Source organism: Oryctolagus cuniculus, chromosome 11 (genome assembly GCF_964237555.1).
Source record: "Oryctolagus cuniculus chromosome 11, mOryCun1.1, whole genome shotgun sequence".
NCBI lineage: Eukaryota > Metazoa > Chordata > Mammalia > Lagomorpha > Leporidae > Oryctolagus > Oryctolagus cuniculus.
The window spans coordinates 25,818,723-25,833,986 of record NC_091442.1 but is presented as its reverse complement, the minus strand read 5'-3'; the positions used below and the strand labels follow the sequence as shown (position 1 = coordinate 25,833,986).

Below are 15,264 nucleotides of genomic sequence, written 5' to 3'. Positions count from 1 at the left end.
ACGGGCAGCAGCCCCTGGCAAGGACGTCAACACCGCGTGGCGTTCGGCCCGCTGCTCTCCTGCACTGGAGGCCTGTGGGGTACGACTTCGCTGCCCCCTCACAAGCTGTTCAGCCGTTCTCTGTGCCACGGTACTCGACGCTAACCATCGCTGCCTCCAGGTCGTGTAGGGCGTGCACCGTCCTTTGAGACCGCGGCAGTGATTGCAACGTAATGTGATAATGGCCGATTGCTCTGGATGGCAGCGTCACTGGCACCGCTGATAGCTTGTGATGTGCTGCCCGCACGCGTAGCAGAATTCCTTCTGCTGGAAACGCGACAATCTGGGTAGGAATTAGTGAAGATAAAGACGAAGTCCATCTCATGTGAGCTTACAGACCTTGGGGAGTGTCCTCCAATGGAGAAAGGGCAGTTCCAGGGACGATTTGCAGGCGGCTCACGCCTCTCAGTCACAGGGTGGCTGACACAGCTCTAGCCACACCCCTCCCGCCTCCCTGGCCTTGGGTCCCTTTTGGAAAAGATGAAGCTCCTCCCAGAAGTCCTTGCAGCAGACTTTTGTTGGCCAATCATGTGGCAGTGGCATGGAACCCCAATGGGGGGCTCAGACCTCCCCAGAGGACGCAGGGGTTGAGCTAAATGGGAAGCAGCGTGTCCTGTCAGCAGGGATGGGGGGAATAGCTGTGTGGGAGACCCCTGACTGCTCAACACCTGGTGAGTGTGGCCTCTAGCAGGGACAGAACAGTGGTGACACGGGACGAGGACTGGGTGGCCACAGCTGGTATAGTTCATTCTAATAATCCACTCAAATATTGTTTCCTAGCAAAAATAATCTTTTTGGAAGAGACATAATTCAGGAGCCAGCATTTTATACCACGTTATCAAGTAAGACAGACGCTCCCGGAAGCAGCCCCGCACGTGTGGTGTCACGATTTTGGGTGCCCCTAGCGCTGTGTCCTGCTGGCCAGGTGACTGGGCATGTGCGCAGCCTCCTGGCTCCTCGCTGTTCTTGGCTGAGCCCTGGGGGTCGTGTCAGTGCCTCTGCCCGAAGGCCTCCTTTTGGAGCTTTGACGTGGGCATGTGTGGAGGTCTTGGTGCCTGGCTCGGCGTGGACCCCGGAGAAGTTCACCACTGGCCTGGAGTCGCATTCTGGCTCCTCCTCCTGAGTGACACAGCCCGCAAAGCGTAGTGGCTTGAAGCGCCAGTGCTGCCTTGTTTGTGGCTCAGGAGCCTCCGGTGGCGGTGGCGGGAGGTGTGAGCCTCTGCAGAGGGCGGGAAGACGCAGTGTCCCTCCGCCCCTCCAGCGCGGCATGGTGCTGGGCTTCAAGGGTAACGCCCTCCCGGCAAGAGAGCCAGGCGGGAGCTGCATTGCCTTTAGGATCCAGTGCTGGAACCCACACACCGTCACTGCGGCTGGACACTGTTGTGACGGTCCCTAAGGCTCGCCCCCGGATCGAGGGGCTTGGACTCCGCCTTGGGTTTCCGGTGGGGCCCTGGAGAATGCAGGGGCCTGGGAATATCGGTGATCATTTGTGGAGGTGGCTGTTGGAACTGCAGGCGGCACTTCTGCAGACAACTAGCATTTAAAGAAAACAGGAACCAGTTCTTTCCTCCCATGTCACCTTCCTCCCTGATGCGTTTTATTTATTTATTTATTTATTTTTGACAGGCAGAGTAGACAGTGAGAAAGAGAAAAAGGTCTTCCTTTGCCGTTGGTTCACCCTCCAATGGCCACTGTGGCCGGCGCATCACACTGATCTGAAGCCGGGAGCCAGGTGCTTCTCCTGTTCTCCCATGCGGGTGCAGGGTCCAAGCACTTGGGCCATCCTCCACTGCACTCCCTGGCCACAGCAGAGAGCTGGCCTGGAAGAGGGGCAACCGGGACAGAATCCGGCGCCCCAACTGGGACGAGAACCCCGGGGTGCCAGCACCACAGGTGGAGGATTAGCCTATTGAGCCATGGTGCCGGCCTCCTGATGCATTTTTAAAAAAGATTTAGAAGGTAGAATTAAACAGGGGCAGAGCCAGAGAGAAAGATCTTTTTTTCTTTTCTTAATTTTCTTATTTGAAAGAGTTACGCAGAGAAGGAGAGGCAGAGAGAGAGAGGTCTTCCATCCGCTGGTTCACTCCCCAGTTGGCCACAAAGGACGGAGCTGGGCTGATCAGGAGCCAGGAGCTTCTTCCAGGTCTCCCATGTGGGTGCAGGAGCCCAAGTTCTTAGGCCATCTTCCACTACTTTCCCAGGCCATAGCAGAGAGCTGGATTGGAAGTGGAGCAACTGAGACTTGAACCAGCACTCATAGGGGATGCCAGCATTGCAGGTGGTGGCTTTACCCACTATGCCACAGCACCAGCCCAAAGAGAAAGGTCTTATGCTAGTTCACTCCCCAAATGGCCACAAGGGCTGGAGCTGATCTGATCCAGGGCCAGGAGCTTCTTTGTCTCCCACGTGGGTGCAGGGGCCCAAGCACTTGGGCCGTATTCTACCGTTTTCCCAGGCCATAGGAGAGAGCTCAGTCAGGAGCAGCTGGGACTTGAACCGGCATCCTATGGGATGCCAGCACTGCAGGTGGCGGTTTTACCTACTGCGCTGTAGCACCAACTCCCCCTCCCCCCATGCATTTAACAAGGAGAAAAATCTGTCCCAGGATTGCCAGACAGATGTCTTCCAAGGTTTCATTGGCCAAAAGTGGGTCCACCAGTTGCAAGGGGAGCCAGGAAAACCAGTATCTGGCCTTCTGTCTCCGCCGTGAGAGGTTGGGCTTTGCCAGGAAAGGACTGGCTGTGGCGAGGGCAGCAGGGGTGGGTGTGGCTCCCAGACCAGAATGTGTGAGCCTAAAGAGGTACTTGGAGTGGAAGTAGGAGTCCAATCTGAATGTTCACAAAGTAAGTGCACTCAAGTAACCAACAGCCAGGTCATCAGCAAAGAAGCCCCTCGGGCCCCTTCCGTGCACAGAGCCCCGAGCCAGTTGTGGCATAGGCTCAGTTTGTCTGTCCAGACTTCATATGCGCAGAGTCAGAGTGGGACTCCATCGTGTCTGGTTCCTCCCCTTCAGCGTCATACGGTTCATCTTGTTGATGGGAGTGTTTGTAAACCAGTGACGGTCGGTCATGGTCGTATCCCAGTCCATGGGGCCAACGTGTATCCATTTGGGAGTTTCAAGGCTGGAGCAGTTACAAATGGTGCTGCTGTGGGTGTCTGTGTCCGGGTGTCCGGGTGTGCGGGTGCCTAGGAGAGGAATTGCTGAGTCGTAGTTTTGAGGATGCCACCTAAGGGTCTCCCTGCAGCGCACACTCCACCTGCCGTGAGTGGAGTTTCAGGCTCTCCAAATCCTGCCCAGCACTTGGTGGTGTCTGTTGTTCTAGCTGTTCTCAGGGAGGGCGTAGTCATACCACACTGGGAATCTCATCTGTGCTTCCCGGGTGGCTGGTGCCGTCACGCACCTGCTCCCATGTTGACGCTGATCAGTCTTCCTTTACCAAGTGCCCATCCAAGTCTTGTCAAAGTTGAGGACTGCTGGAAGCCGTGGCTCAGGTGCTTTCCCAAAGTGCTGTGCCTGCTTGGTTGTCCTTAAGCCCTTGCCTATGGCCCACAGTCTTTTGGGTACCCCATCTTCTGGGCACCCTCAGGGTGCATGGCACGGCAGGCAGAGCAGAGCCCCTCGTCATGGTCAACCTGTACAGCCACACCTGCCTGTTGTGTGTGCCCTGCAATGTACAGGGGGCTCGGGGGCCACACCCGGGGAGAACAGAGGGGAGTGAGTTTGCACCTGCTCAGAGGCTGCAGGTAATTAAAGGGCTGCTCTGACACCCGGGAATCCCATTTTTCTAGGAGATTCTAGAAGCCAGAACTAGACTGGTGAAGTTTAGCTTAGCACAGTGAGACCGTGAACAATTCACAAGGCCTGGGTTACCACTGTCTCGTGGTTCAGCACACAGTAGGCACCTACTATGTACCATTTGGGGTGGGAGAGGGTAGCGAGCTCCCTGGCAGTGTGAGAGTGCGAGGCCAGGCGGTGACCGCTGGAGGAGCGCTCCGCAGGACGTGAGGGATTCTGCCACCAGGGACTCAGAGGCTGAGAATTACCCACGCCGGGTTCAGCGAAGGCAGGCTGATTGCAGTATTAGCCGAAGCAAAACCTAATTAGGAAGGCAAATTGATTTCCAAAAAAAGAACTGGATGAAATGTTCCCAGGACTGTTAGAAATGGTTTTTTAATTGTCTGTTCTCTTGCATTATTCATGCAGATGCACATCTTTGTGAGCGAAGTCTCCCCCTCTCTTCCCCCCTTCCCGCTCTCCCGTGCTTAGCACCTTTTCTGTTCCAGCCCCTTCAGGGCAGGTGCGGGAGACGGGTGCAGGGGAGCGGCCGTGCAGCGCTGAGCGGCCTCTCTGCCCCCGTCCTTGTCCCAGGTAGCCCGGTCGCAGGGGAAGGGCATCTTCCTCTTCCGGAGGCTAAAGGACATCATGGACTGGAGGAAGGTGAGCCTGCCCCCAGAGCCCCTCGTCCCACGCCTTCCTCTGCCCGGCTTGGGGGAGGAGCCGTCTCTCTTCCCTCAGCTCCGAGGCTGGCCCAGAGCTCTGCCCTTTGGCCTGCCCTGGGAGTGTGGCTCTGGTTCTGAATCCTGAGCCTGCCACTCAATGGCCGTGCAATGGTGGACGGGCGAGTTACTCCCCTCTCGGTGCCCCAGTGGGTGGGGACAGTAGCAGTACCTGCCAAGGACGTGGTGCGTTACTGCACATCAAACCCCACGAATGGAGCGGCGCCTGGCACGTGGGAAGCGCTCAGCCCGTGTTCTTGATCTGGTCTTCCTGCTCACGTGGCTGGGGGGAGCTTGGCTGGCTGACTTCCTCTGGTCTGGACTGCGCTGGGGCCTGGGAGACGGCTCCGTCTCTGCCCAGACGCCGTCCTTGCGCTGTGCACCTGCTGGTTCCCGTCCTGCCTCTGCCCCTCGACAGCTCTGTGGTTTCAGGGGAGATTACCGAAGCCTCTGAACCTCAGAAGTGATGGTGGTGTGGGTGTGTGGGAGGAGCACCCTCTGCACCAGCAGGCTCACAGCAGGCGCTCAATAATTGCATCTCCCCCATACCTGACTCCTCCCGTGAAACTGTCAGGGCACCGTGGGGAAGAAGCTCGCCAGCCTCGAGCTGCAGCCTGCCCGGAGCACCATCAACCTCTGCAGCAGCCATGTGAGTAGAGGTGGGGGGGGGTGGGAGGGGTCGGGGGGGGGGGAGGCCAGGCCCGGCTGCCCTTGGCTGACGCAGCCCTGGGGTGGGGGCTGGAGGAGGCAGGCCTGCCACTGGGCCTCGTTCCCCCATGTTGGAAAGGGGACAGTGGGCAGGGAGGGATTTGCGGACAGTGGGGGTGTGGTGGGGGAGAGGGCTGTCCTAGGGCCTTTCGGGTGGTCTGGGGAGCACTCACTGCCCGGAGAACTTCCTGGAAATGCTGTGTGCCTGAGCTCCCCGACCTGGGGACCACTAGCCTCATGACACCGAGCCCCGGTAGGTGGCTGGGGGGCCCTGAAGGAGCGAATTTTAAATCTTTTTGTCCCTTTTATTTAAGCGTGGGAAACCATACACAAATGGAACTGGCCATTTAGCCAGAATGCAGAGTGCGGCTCCGTGCCATGGCACAGCGATGCCCACCGTCCAGCTCCAGAGCGCGTCACCTTTCCCAGCCGAGACTCGGTCCCCAGCAAGCAGCAGCTCCCCATCCCTGCTTCCTGTAGGGAACCTCGTGTTGGTGGACGCCCGATACGCATCCTGTGTCTGGCTTAATTCACTGAGCACGCCGTCTTCATGTTTCATCCATGTTGGAGCGTGATTTTGTTTAGAATTTTTTTTTAAATATATTTTCATTCTATTTAAAAGGCAGACAGAAAGAAAACCAGTCTTCCATCCACTGGTTCACTCCCCAAATGTCTGCAACAGCCAGGGCTGGACCAGGCAGAAGCCTGGAGCCCAGAATTCAGTCTGGGTCTCCCACATGGGTGACAGGGACCACCCACCTGCTGGCCATCACCCACTGTCTCCAGGGTGCACATAAGCAGGAAACTGGATTGGAAACGGAGCCAGGACTCCAACTGGGTGTCTTGCGATGTGATGCAGGCATCCCAAGAAGTGTTTTAACCGCTGTGCCAAACACTTGTCCCCGTTACAAAAGCCTATCTGATTTCATTTACTTTTAATCAGTTGGAGTAAAACTAGGCACATACGGCCCAGGGCTGTCCCCCGGGCAGCCCAGGCACAGGGGTCACATGCTCTGGTCCTGGGCTGAGACTGTGAGTCCTCACCCCAGCTGTCCCACTGACCAGCTCAGTGACCCGGGCACGCCAGGCTCCCTCCATGTGCTTCTGTTTCTCATCTGTGAAATGGGCGTCACGGTAGTACGTCCCTGGAGGGCGTAGCCCCTGGGAAACGCCCAGCGGACGTTAACAGTGATCATGACCGCTAGGAACCGAGAAATTCCGAAGAGCAAAAAGACGAGATCCCCGTGGAGAACTACGTGGCTCAGCGTTACATTGAAAACCCCTACCTGATAGGAGGTGAGGTGTGGGCTCCACCCCCCGGCCTTCTACCCTCAGCCGGTCCAAAAGTCAGTCAACAAGCCTTGAGTGGCATCTGCCAAGGGCACAGCACGACACTGGCCGTGACGGGGTATAGGGGCCTGGCCTGCACTCTCCCCTCCTAGCCACTGCCCGGGCTGTTCCCTCTGGCTGGCAACGCCCTTGCTGGCCCCCTTCTGCAAGACCCGGCTTGCCCATCCATGCACCACGCAGCAGATGCTTGCGAGGTGCCCACTGGGTGCCAGCCTCTGTCCCGGGTGCCTACTGCCACCCTGCGCTCAGGGAACATAGGTCCCAGAGACAGACAGCCCCATGCAGTGGTGGGTGCTAGGAAGTGGGTCAAGCAGGGTGAAGGGACACAGAGTGACCTGGGGGTCAGGGAGGGTCCTCAGTGGTGACAGTGACGGGGGACAGCCAGGAGTCACCTGTGGGAGCAGAGTGCAGGGGCCAGGTGGGCACGTGCCTTCTTCCTGAGGTCTGGCAGGTGATGGACGGCCCCTGCTTCTGCTTCCACATGGGCCCGCGACCTGCAGACACCTCTGGTGTGGGGGAGGGGCCACCATGGGGCGCTGTGGACTGAAGCACATCAGTAGAGCAGTGTTGATGCCACCTGCCTCTGTCCCGCCTCCGGCAGTGACTCCCCCACGGGACGGGGGGGTTCCTAGATCTCTTTCTCTCCTCCCTCCCCCAGTGTCCTGTCCTGTCTCCTAGCTCTAAACACCACCCAGATGGCAGCGACTCCCAGCTTTCTGTCTCTAGTCGAGACCCTGGCCCCAAACCCCAGATCTTGATGTCCAGCAGCTGGCGACTCCCCCTTGGAAGTCAACCAGCAACTCCAACCCAACGAGCCCCACAGTCAAACTCTGCCACCTCCCCCAGATCCGACTCATCCCCCAGCCTCTCCGACTGGTCTGGGTCACAGCCCCTCCACACCCACCGAGAATGATTCTGGGCGTGGCCTCCCCTCCCTGGATTCTTCACTGTCAGCAGCGCGGCTCTTGAAGCTGCTGGCCACCCCTCTGGCTTGCATCCCGGTCCTCGCTGATGCTCCACTGCTCTGGTCCCCTTCACTGCCGTGCTGAGGCTCGGAACCCTGCCGTGGCTCCCCGTGGTTGGTGGAAGACGCCCAAGGATCGTGTGTGACCCAGCCTCTGCCAGCCTCACCGACTGCATCTCCTTCCGCTTTGCCCATGGCCCAAGCTCTTTGTCCCCCGGGGCCCCTGTCCACTGGTGCCTCCTGCCTGAGGCTGCTCCACACTCTGAACTAAGCCCCTAGAATCCCCCCCTCCTGTGGGGTCTGCCTCAGCCCCTGAGCGCCTGATCTCTCCCCCAGCACTGCCCTGCCACAGGGCACCCTCTCCTGTGCCTTGTGTGGGTTATGGGGAGCTCTCTGAAGGTGGGCGCCATGTCTGTCCCCTGCCGTGTCCATCCCGAGTCTCTCCCAGTGCCTGACACCCTGTGAATGCATTCTGTCTTCCCCACAGGCCGCAAGTTTGACCTGCGCGTCTACGTGCTGGTGATGTCGGTGAGTAAGCCGGGGCAGGGGCCCGCTCTAGCGGGGGTTGGGGGGATGGGCAGAGGCCGCGCCAGGAGCAGCATACGTGAGCCTGTCGGTTTTAGCTGCTGAGCCCCAGGGGAATGTCCCCGAGGTTGACCGTCTGGGATGCCCAGTGCCTGGATCTGTCCCTGACCTTGACTCGGTGTTCTATAGTCACCCCAGCGGGTGTCTGTTAACACCTTCCCACTCAGCAGCTCCTACCTCATCTAGTCCCCCTAACAACCCAGTGAGGTAGATTCTGTGACTATCCTAGTATTGTAGGCGGGAACAGACACAGAAGTTTGGGGACTTTCCCAGGGTCACACAGCTGGTGAGTGGCAGAGCTGGGTTCCGAATCCAGGCAGCCTGGCCCCAGGGCCCACACCCAACTGGGGAGTCGCTGTCTTCCTCCCATCCATCCGTAAGCCATTCACTCAGCACACAGCCAAACCAGCCTGGCGCACTCCTCTGCCAGGCACAGGGGTGGCCGAGATGGGCTCAGCCACTGTCCTGGACATTGCAGGCAGGTGGGTGTCCCTGGAGCAGAGGAGCACAAAGGGGGTCCATTCGTTCTCCTCTTGTGTCCCCCTGGCCCTGGAGAGGCCATTGCGGGAGCAGGTGCTTGTGGGATGGCACGGGATGGGGGGAGGGGAGGACAGGCGGCGGGAGGGTGCGAGCTCACCTGCATGCTCCTCCCCCGTCTCTCCCTCTCTCCCACCTCCATCTCAGTACATCCCCCTGCGGGCCTGGCTCTACCGCGACGGCTTCGCCCGATTCTCCAACACCCGCTTCACGCTGAACAGCATTGACGACCAGTGTATCCTGGCATCCACCTGCCCCTCTCTGCCGCCCGCAGCCCTGCACACACCCCTTCACCCTGCAGACGTCGTCTGGCTGCCCGCAGGGCTCTGGGCGAGCTGCACATGGGGTGGACAAGACAGGTCCAGGCCTTTCCCTGTGGGAGCTCCAGTTTTGTGAGGTCCCAGGGGAGCAGCCCCCCCCCCCCACTGCGCTCCCTGATGATGGTTTTGGTGGTGGGCTCGAGTTGATTCATTTGCGCCCTTTTGTGTGCTTTGTCTTCAGTCCCTCATTCATTCTAACACAATGCCATTGTCACCCAGCCCAGCAAGGCTGGGGGAGTCCACGAGTTGCTGGCAGGGGAGTAGAACGGTCCCGCCCCTTAGAAGGCAGTCTGGCAGATGTCTGTCACAAGACACTTGGCACCACCCTGCTTCAGCAGTGCGCCGGTCGTGGACATCTATCCTACAGGTGCACCCACGACACAGGACAGAGCAGCCTCGTGTCAGCAAAGGAATCAGTGGAACGAATGGCTCATTTCTACATCAGAATACTATACAGCTGTTCGTTTTACTTTTAAAGGCTTGTTTTATTTATTTGAAAGAGTTCGAGGGAGAGACAGAGAGGTCTTCCATCCGCTGGTTCACTCCCCAATTGGCCACAATGGCCGGAGTTGCGCCGATCTGAAGCCAGGAGCTGCTTCTGGGTCTCCCATGTGGGTGCAGGGGCCCAAGGCCTTGAGCCACCTTCTATTGCTTTCCCAGGTCATAGCAGAGAGCTATGGCTCTGCTTTTCAAATAAATCTTAAAAAAATAAAGGGGGGGGGCAGCCAGCACTTGAACCAGCATGGATATGGAATGCCAATGTTGCAGGTGGCAGCTTTAACCCACTACGCCATAATGCCAGCCCCTAAACTTTTTTTTTTTTTTTTAAGTTTTTAAGATGTTTAGGCCTGAGCCTCAGAGAATACGCAAACGCTTGAGCTCACTGGGCAGTCTAGAGCGGCTGGGAGTGGGGGGATAATTTGCATACAGTAATGGCAGGTGCTGCCGCTGCTGGCATGGGCAACCCAGCCAGTGTCTCAGCCTTGACCTAATCATTCAATTAAGTGTGTGTCCAAGGACATGCCTTTGCGTTGCCTCTAAGGCTGAGATTAGGCCCCTCTGAGTGTTTGTTTTTATAATTTCTTTTTTCTATTTTGGCTTCTTCTTTTCCAATATGTTTGTTCACTTTTGTAATTCTGATGACATGCGGGTTATCACATTTGTTTGAGTTGGGTTTTACTGCCCCCTGTTTTTATAATTAAATTAAATAATACAGAGAGCAGGGAACAGGGCCTACCCAGAGGGAGCCCTCAGCAAATGTTAGTGTCCTGACTCCCTGTCCAGAGTGTTTGCACTTCTCTGGGCAGCGTGGGGACCTGCTGAACAAGCTGAGCCTCTCCCAGGCTGCCTTCTATTTAATAAGGCCTCACTGTTTGCACAGAGTGAATACACATCATCTTCCACCCCTTCTTTTAAATTGTTTTTAATTTTTTTAATCTTAAAATATTAAACTACATAGAAAACTGCAGCAAAGACTATAATAGAAACTCGTGTATGTACCATATTAATATTTGGCTGTATCTGCCTCAGATATTACAAACCAGCTTTTAAAATAGTATAGAAGGGAGCAAATCTTTAGCTTAAAAGTTGGGGTGCTGGTTAAGATGCCCACATCCCTCAAGTGTCGGGGTTCAGGACCTGGCTCTGGCTCCTGACTCCAGCTCCTTGCTAGTGCAGGCCCCAGGAGGCAGCAGGGGTCACTCAGCGGCTGGGACATGAATCGGCGCCCATAGGGGATGCCGGTGCCACAGGCAGAGGCCTAACTTACTAGGCCACAGCACTGGCCTCCAATTTATTTTTTCTAAAAAGGATTTATGTATTTGAAAGGCAGAGTTGCAGAGAGGAGGAGGAGAGCCAGAGATCCATCGGCTGCTTCACTCTTCCAGGTTCATTTATAGATTCTCTGCTTGTCAGTTGCCTTTAATATGAGCGATCCCCAGGTATAAATATAATCTTTTTTGCCCTAACCATTATCATCAGAAGTTACATTTGCTGTAACTTCTTTTTAATTGCTACAAAATACTGCAGTGCATGGACTTAACGCGCCATTTGGGAAGCATTGAGTTTCTTGCTAGTGTAACAGACAGCGCTGCAAACCTTTTGCTGTGTTTGTTTTTCCTTTGGAAGGAGTTGGAGACATAAGCACAGGTTGAGGGCTCCTGGCCAGGTGTTTTCCGGAAGTTCTGTATTTACCTGCCCGCTGACGCCGTCCAGGTCACCGTAGCCGCCCGGTACTGGTGACAGCCATTGTCAGAAGACCGTTTCTGGGAACATGGTCATGGCCAGGAGGAGCGTGCACGTGACCGCTTGTTACGCTATTCTCGCGACTGTTTTGTGAGTTTTGAATTTTTCCAAACAAAAAGGTTGGAAATGCAATGACTGACTTGAGGAAGCAGAGCTTTGCCTGAGAGGTCACATCTCCTCCAACTTGCATTTTGCCCAGTTCCCGTCCGTTTGAAATGGTGGCTCTCGGGTTCCTAGCTGCGGTCATTCTCCCCAACGCGCTCCTGCCGGCTGTGTTTTCTCGTATGTTTTCATAGCCTTCGTGTATTAGAGCCGGGACGTCTCGCTGTGAACAGTTGATGTGAGATGACTTGCCACGTTCGCTTCCAGTCTTGGCCGTGCTCGCCTTCATTCTGTCTGGACATCTGGTTACCTTCGTTGTTATGGAGCCGGCCCCGGAGCTGTCAATTGCCTTTGTTGTCTCTCAGTTGAGAGGATGCTTTTCCCCCTCGAGATTTCACAACACACCGGCTGCATTTCTCTCCAAATTGGTTCTGATAGTCTGTTCGCCCTTGGCCGCATGGCTGGTCCCCGGGGACCTGATTTGAGGTCTGTGTGGAGGGGGAGGATCCGCTGGCCCCCTGTGCCTGCGGCTGGGGAAGGCGGGAGCAGGTGAGGCTGGGTCCTGGGAGCCAGCGAGGGCCCCTCTGCAGCCGGCAGCTGCTCAGCCAGAGCGCCCTCTTCCCTTGTGATTCTTTAAACAACCACTAACTAATTTCTGCGCAGGAATATATCCTAGGCTCTATGGAGATAGAACTCGCGTCCCACACGGCTCACCGCCGAAGCACACGGTGGCAGGGCTCTCACCGTACCCACACAAGCATCGCTGAGGTCAATCTTGGAGTGCTGTCGGTGTCCCAGCGTTGGCAGCCAGTTTCCGCCTCAGCGGGTGGGCCTTCGTACAGACGGAGCCGTACGGCCTGTGGCCTTCCAGCCGGCTGCTTTCACACATGGGCGCTCCCCATCTCCTTGCTGCAAAGGCGATCGCACCACATGGCTATGCCCGCCTCCGGAGAGGTGGCCACACCCTTGGCTTCTCCCCTGGGGACAGGGCTTTGCTGACACTTTCTGCCTGTGGGCATTTCTCATACAAGTGTGTGCACGGACGGGTGCGTCCCTCTCTCTTGGATGCCTGTGTACCTAGGGATGGACTTTCTGGTCACGTGGTAATTCTCTGTGTGCGTTTTTAAAGTTTGCTTATTTATTTGAGAGCATGAGAGGCCTGCCTTCTGCAATTCTCCTCCAAGTGCTGCAATGGCCGGACTGAGCTGGGAGCCCAGGGACTTTGTCCAGGTCTCGCCTGTGGTGGGCAGGGACCTTATGGCTGCCTCCTAGAATCTGCATGAGCCTGGAGTGGGTGGAGCCGGTGTCAACCCAGGCAGTCCCTCACCCTGGGAGGCGGGCATCTTACCACAAGGCCTGGTGGCCACCCCAAAGTCTATGGTTACTTTTTTTTTTTTTTAACATTTATTTATTTGAGAGGTAGAGTTACAGCGAGAGGGAAAGACACAGAGAAAGGTCTTCCATTTGCTGGTTCATTCCCCAAATGGCCACAACAGCCAGGGCTGGGCTGATCTGATGCCGGGGCCATCAATGCAGGGGCCCAAGGACTTGGGCCGTCTTCTACTGCTTTCCCAGGCCATAGCAGAGAGCTGGGTCAGAAGTGGAGCAGCTGGGACTCGAACTGGCACCCACATGGGATGCCAGCACCGCAGGCAGAGGATTAACCACAGCCCCTCTCTGGTTACCTTTGAGGAACTGCTAGATTTTCCCCAAGTACTGCACCATTTTCCACATCCTCCAGTGTCGCCCAGTTCCCATTTCGCCACATTCTCACCAACACCTGTCACCTCTCGCTGCAGCAGCCTGGTGTCCGGTGGGTGTGAAGTGGTTCTCCCTTGTGTTTCTCTGGTCACTCATGACACTGAGCTCCGTTCATTGGGGAATCACGTGTTCAGTGCCTTTGCCCATTTTAAAACTGGATGGTTTTGTCTTGTTGAGTTACAAGAATTCTTTATGTATTCCAGATGCTAGTCCATATCAGGTTCATGATTTGCAAATGCTTTCTCCCATTCTTTGAGACTTTTCTTTTCTTTTCATTTTCTTCAAAATGTCCTATGAAGCACAAAAGTTTTTACTTTTGATAAAATTGGATTTAGTTTATTGCCTTTGCTTCTGGTGTCATATCTAAGAATCACTGCCTAGCCCAGGCTCGTGACAATTTATTCCTATATTTTCTTTTAATAATGTTACAGTTTTGCCTTTTACGTGCAGGTATGTGGTCCGGTTAGAGTTATTTTTCGTCTGGTGTGAGGAAGGGGGGGTCTCGCCTCATTCTTTTGCACATGGATATCCTGGTGTGCCTGCCCCATTTGAAAAGACCGATTCCTCTTTGCCCTAAGTACCTTCTTCTACCACTTGGCCATACACAGCAGGGCCCCTTACTGGGTGAGCTGTCCTGGGCCACTGCTGTTGCAACTGATGCAGGAAAAATTCAGAAGAACATGAAGGAGAGGGAAAAGGAACTCTGAAGCTCTGAGGAAGATGTTTTGGGGGAAGCACGCCGAAGATGACGCCCGCTTCTCCAGAGAGGCTGGGGCCCTGCGCCCTGTTGCATCTGAACAGACACACGTCTCCTGGTCCTTCCGCAAGGCACGGGGCCATCCTGCTTGCGGTGTAGGGGAGGATGTGGAAGGAGGGCGTGCTCTCGGTGGCCGCCGCGTCTCTGTCTCCACCTGCTCGTCTTGGGGTGCTGTGGGTGCTGCCGAGCGACGTCAGGGTCCCTGGTGGTGATGGTGGTGATACAGGAAGGCAGGGTCTCAGGGCTGGGTCTTCAAGGCCACTCCCACCCCCACAATTCCTACAGAGTGCCGCCCAGCCCGAGCCCCTCAGTCTATCCCAGGAGGACTGCCCCACGTCTGGTCTCTCTACTGCCTAGGAAGTTTTCACTCCTGAGTTGGAAAGTACTAACATCAGCTTTGCTGGGCGGCATACAGGTCCTTCTATGCAGTGTTTCATCTGATCTTTCCAACAGCCCTGTGAGGCCAACAAACGGCTACGTTCCCCCACTGCATGGGTGGGGAAGCGGCCGGTAGAGGAGTAGGCGGGACTTGAACCCAGGCTCGTCTGCTTCCCGAGATCGTGTGTGGGACCTCTGAGCTGCTGTGTGGCCTCTCCCCATCTGGTCCCGAGCAGGGGTCTGGGTGCCATCCCTCGGGGCTCTGTGGGTGGGGCTGCCTCCTCTTGTCCACACTGGCCCTTGACCACCAATCTCTGCCAGACGTTCACCTCACCAACGTCGCTGTCCAGAAGACATCTCCCGACTACCACCCAAAGAAGGTGAGGACGTGGGCTGCGGCCACCCACGGGCTGCGGCTGGGCAGGGTGGAGTGGCGAGGAGCCTGGCATGGCCCGGGGGGTGGGGGGCTCAAGGTCACCAATGAGGTCAGGCCTGCCCCTCCCGCACGCACGGCCTGGGGCAAGCACGCGATGGAGGCCTGTTTCTCTTGGGTCTAAATGTGTAAAACCAAATGCACCCCTGAACGAGATGCGCCTCATCCTTCTGCCGTGGCACTCCACTGGTGTTATCACACAGACGGAGTTTCTCACCTGTCTGCCGTCTAATCTGCGTATAACCTGCGCCGCAGGTGCGCATGTGGAATCCTCAGACTTCTGGGGTAAAGGGGCCCAGCTCGCCTGCTCGCTGCTGCTCCCTCCCCGGCTCCATCCTGGTCTGGCCGGGTGCACACAGCCCCCCACCCACAGCCTGGGATGCACACGGGGCCGGTATGGTCTGCTCTCAGGGAGGCAGGGCCAGCGAGGAGTCCTGCGCAGGCCACCTGGGCAGGGACTTCCAGGATCCTGAGCGGCCAGTCCCCGTGGACGTGCAGAATCTGTCCCACAAACAGGCACACCTGGAGTGGTCCTAACCCCAGGCCTCGGGGCTGGGTGGGACGGGTGGACTCCTGCGGCCCCCAGGGT

General features: G+C 56.7%; 1 protein-coding gene across 13 annotated transcripts in view; it reads left to right on the top strand.

The window, feature by feature from the left end:
- The window catches only part of TTLL9 (tubulin tyrosine ligase like 9), a 57,549-nt gene that overhangs the window by 35,779 nt on the left and 6,506 nt on the right, over nt 1-15,264 (top strand). For all 13 annotated transcript variants that reach the window (XR_007919332.2, XR_007919334.2, XM_008256157.4 and 10 more), the window contains 6 exons: nt 4,409-4,477; nt 5,111-5,185; nt 6,450-6,540; nt 8,046-8,086; nt 8,828-8,915; nt 14,564-14,622. Coding sequence is in view for 11 of the 13 variants with exons in the window: in XM_008256157.4 (XP_008254379.3) it covers nt 4,409-4,477; nt 5,111-5,185; nt 6,450-6,540; nt 8,046-8,086; nt 8,828-8,915; nt 14,564-14,622 (423 nt within the window). In the remaining 2 variants the exon portion in view is untranslated. The remainder of the gene's footprint in view (nt 1-4,408; nt 4,478-5,110; nt 5,186-6,449; nt 6,541-8,045; nt 8,087-8,827; nt 8,916-14,563; nt 14,623-15,264) is intronic.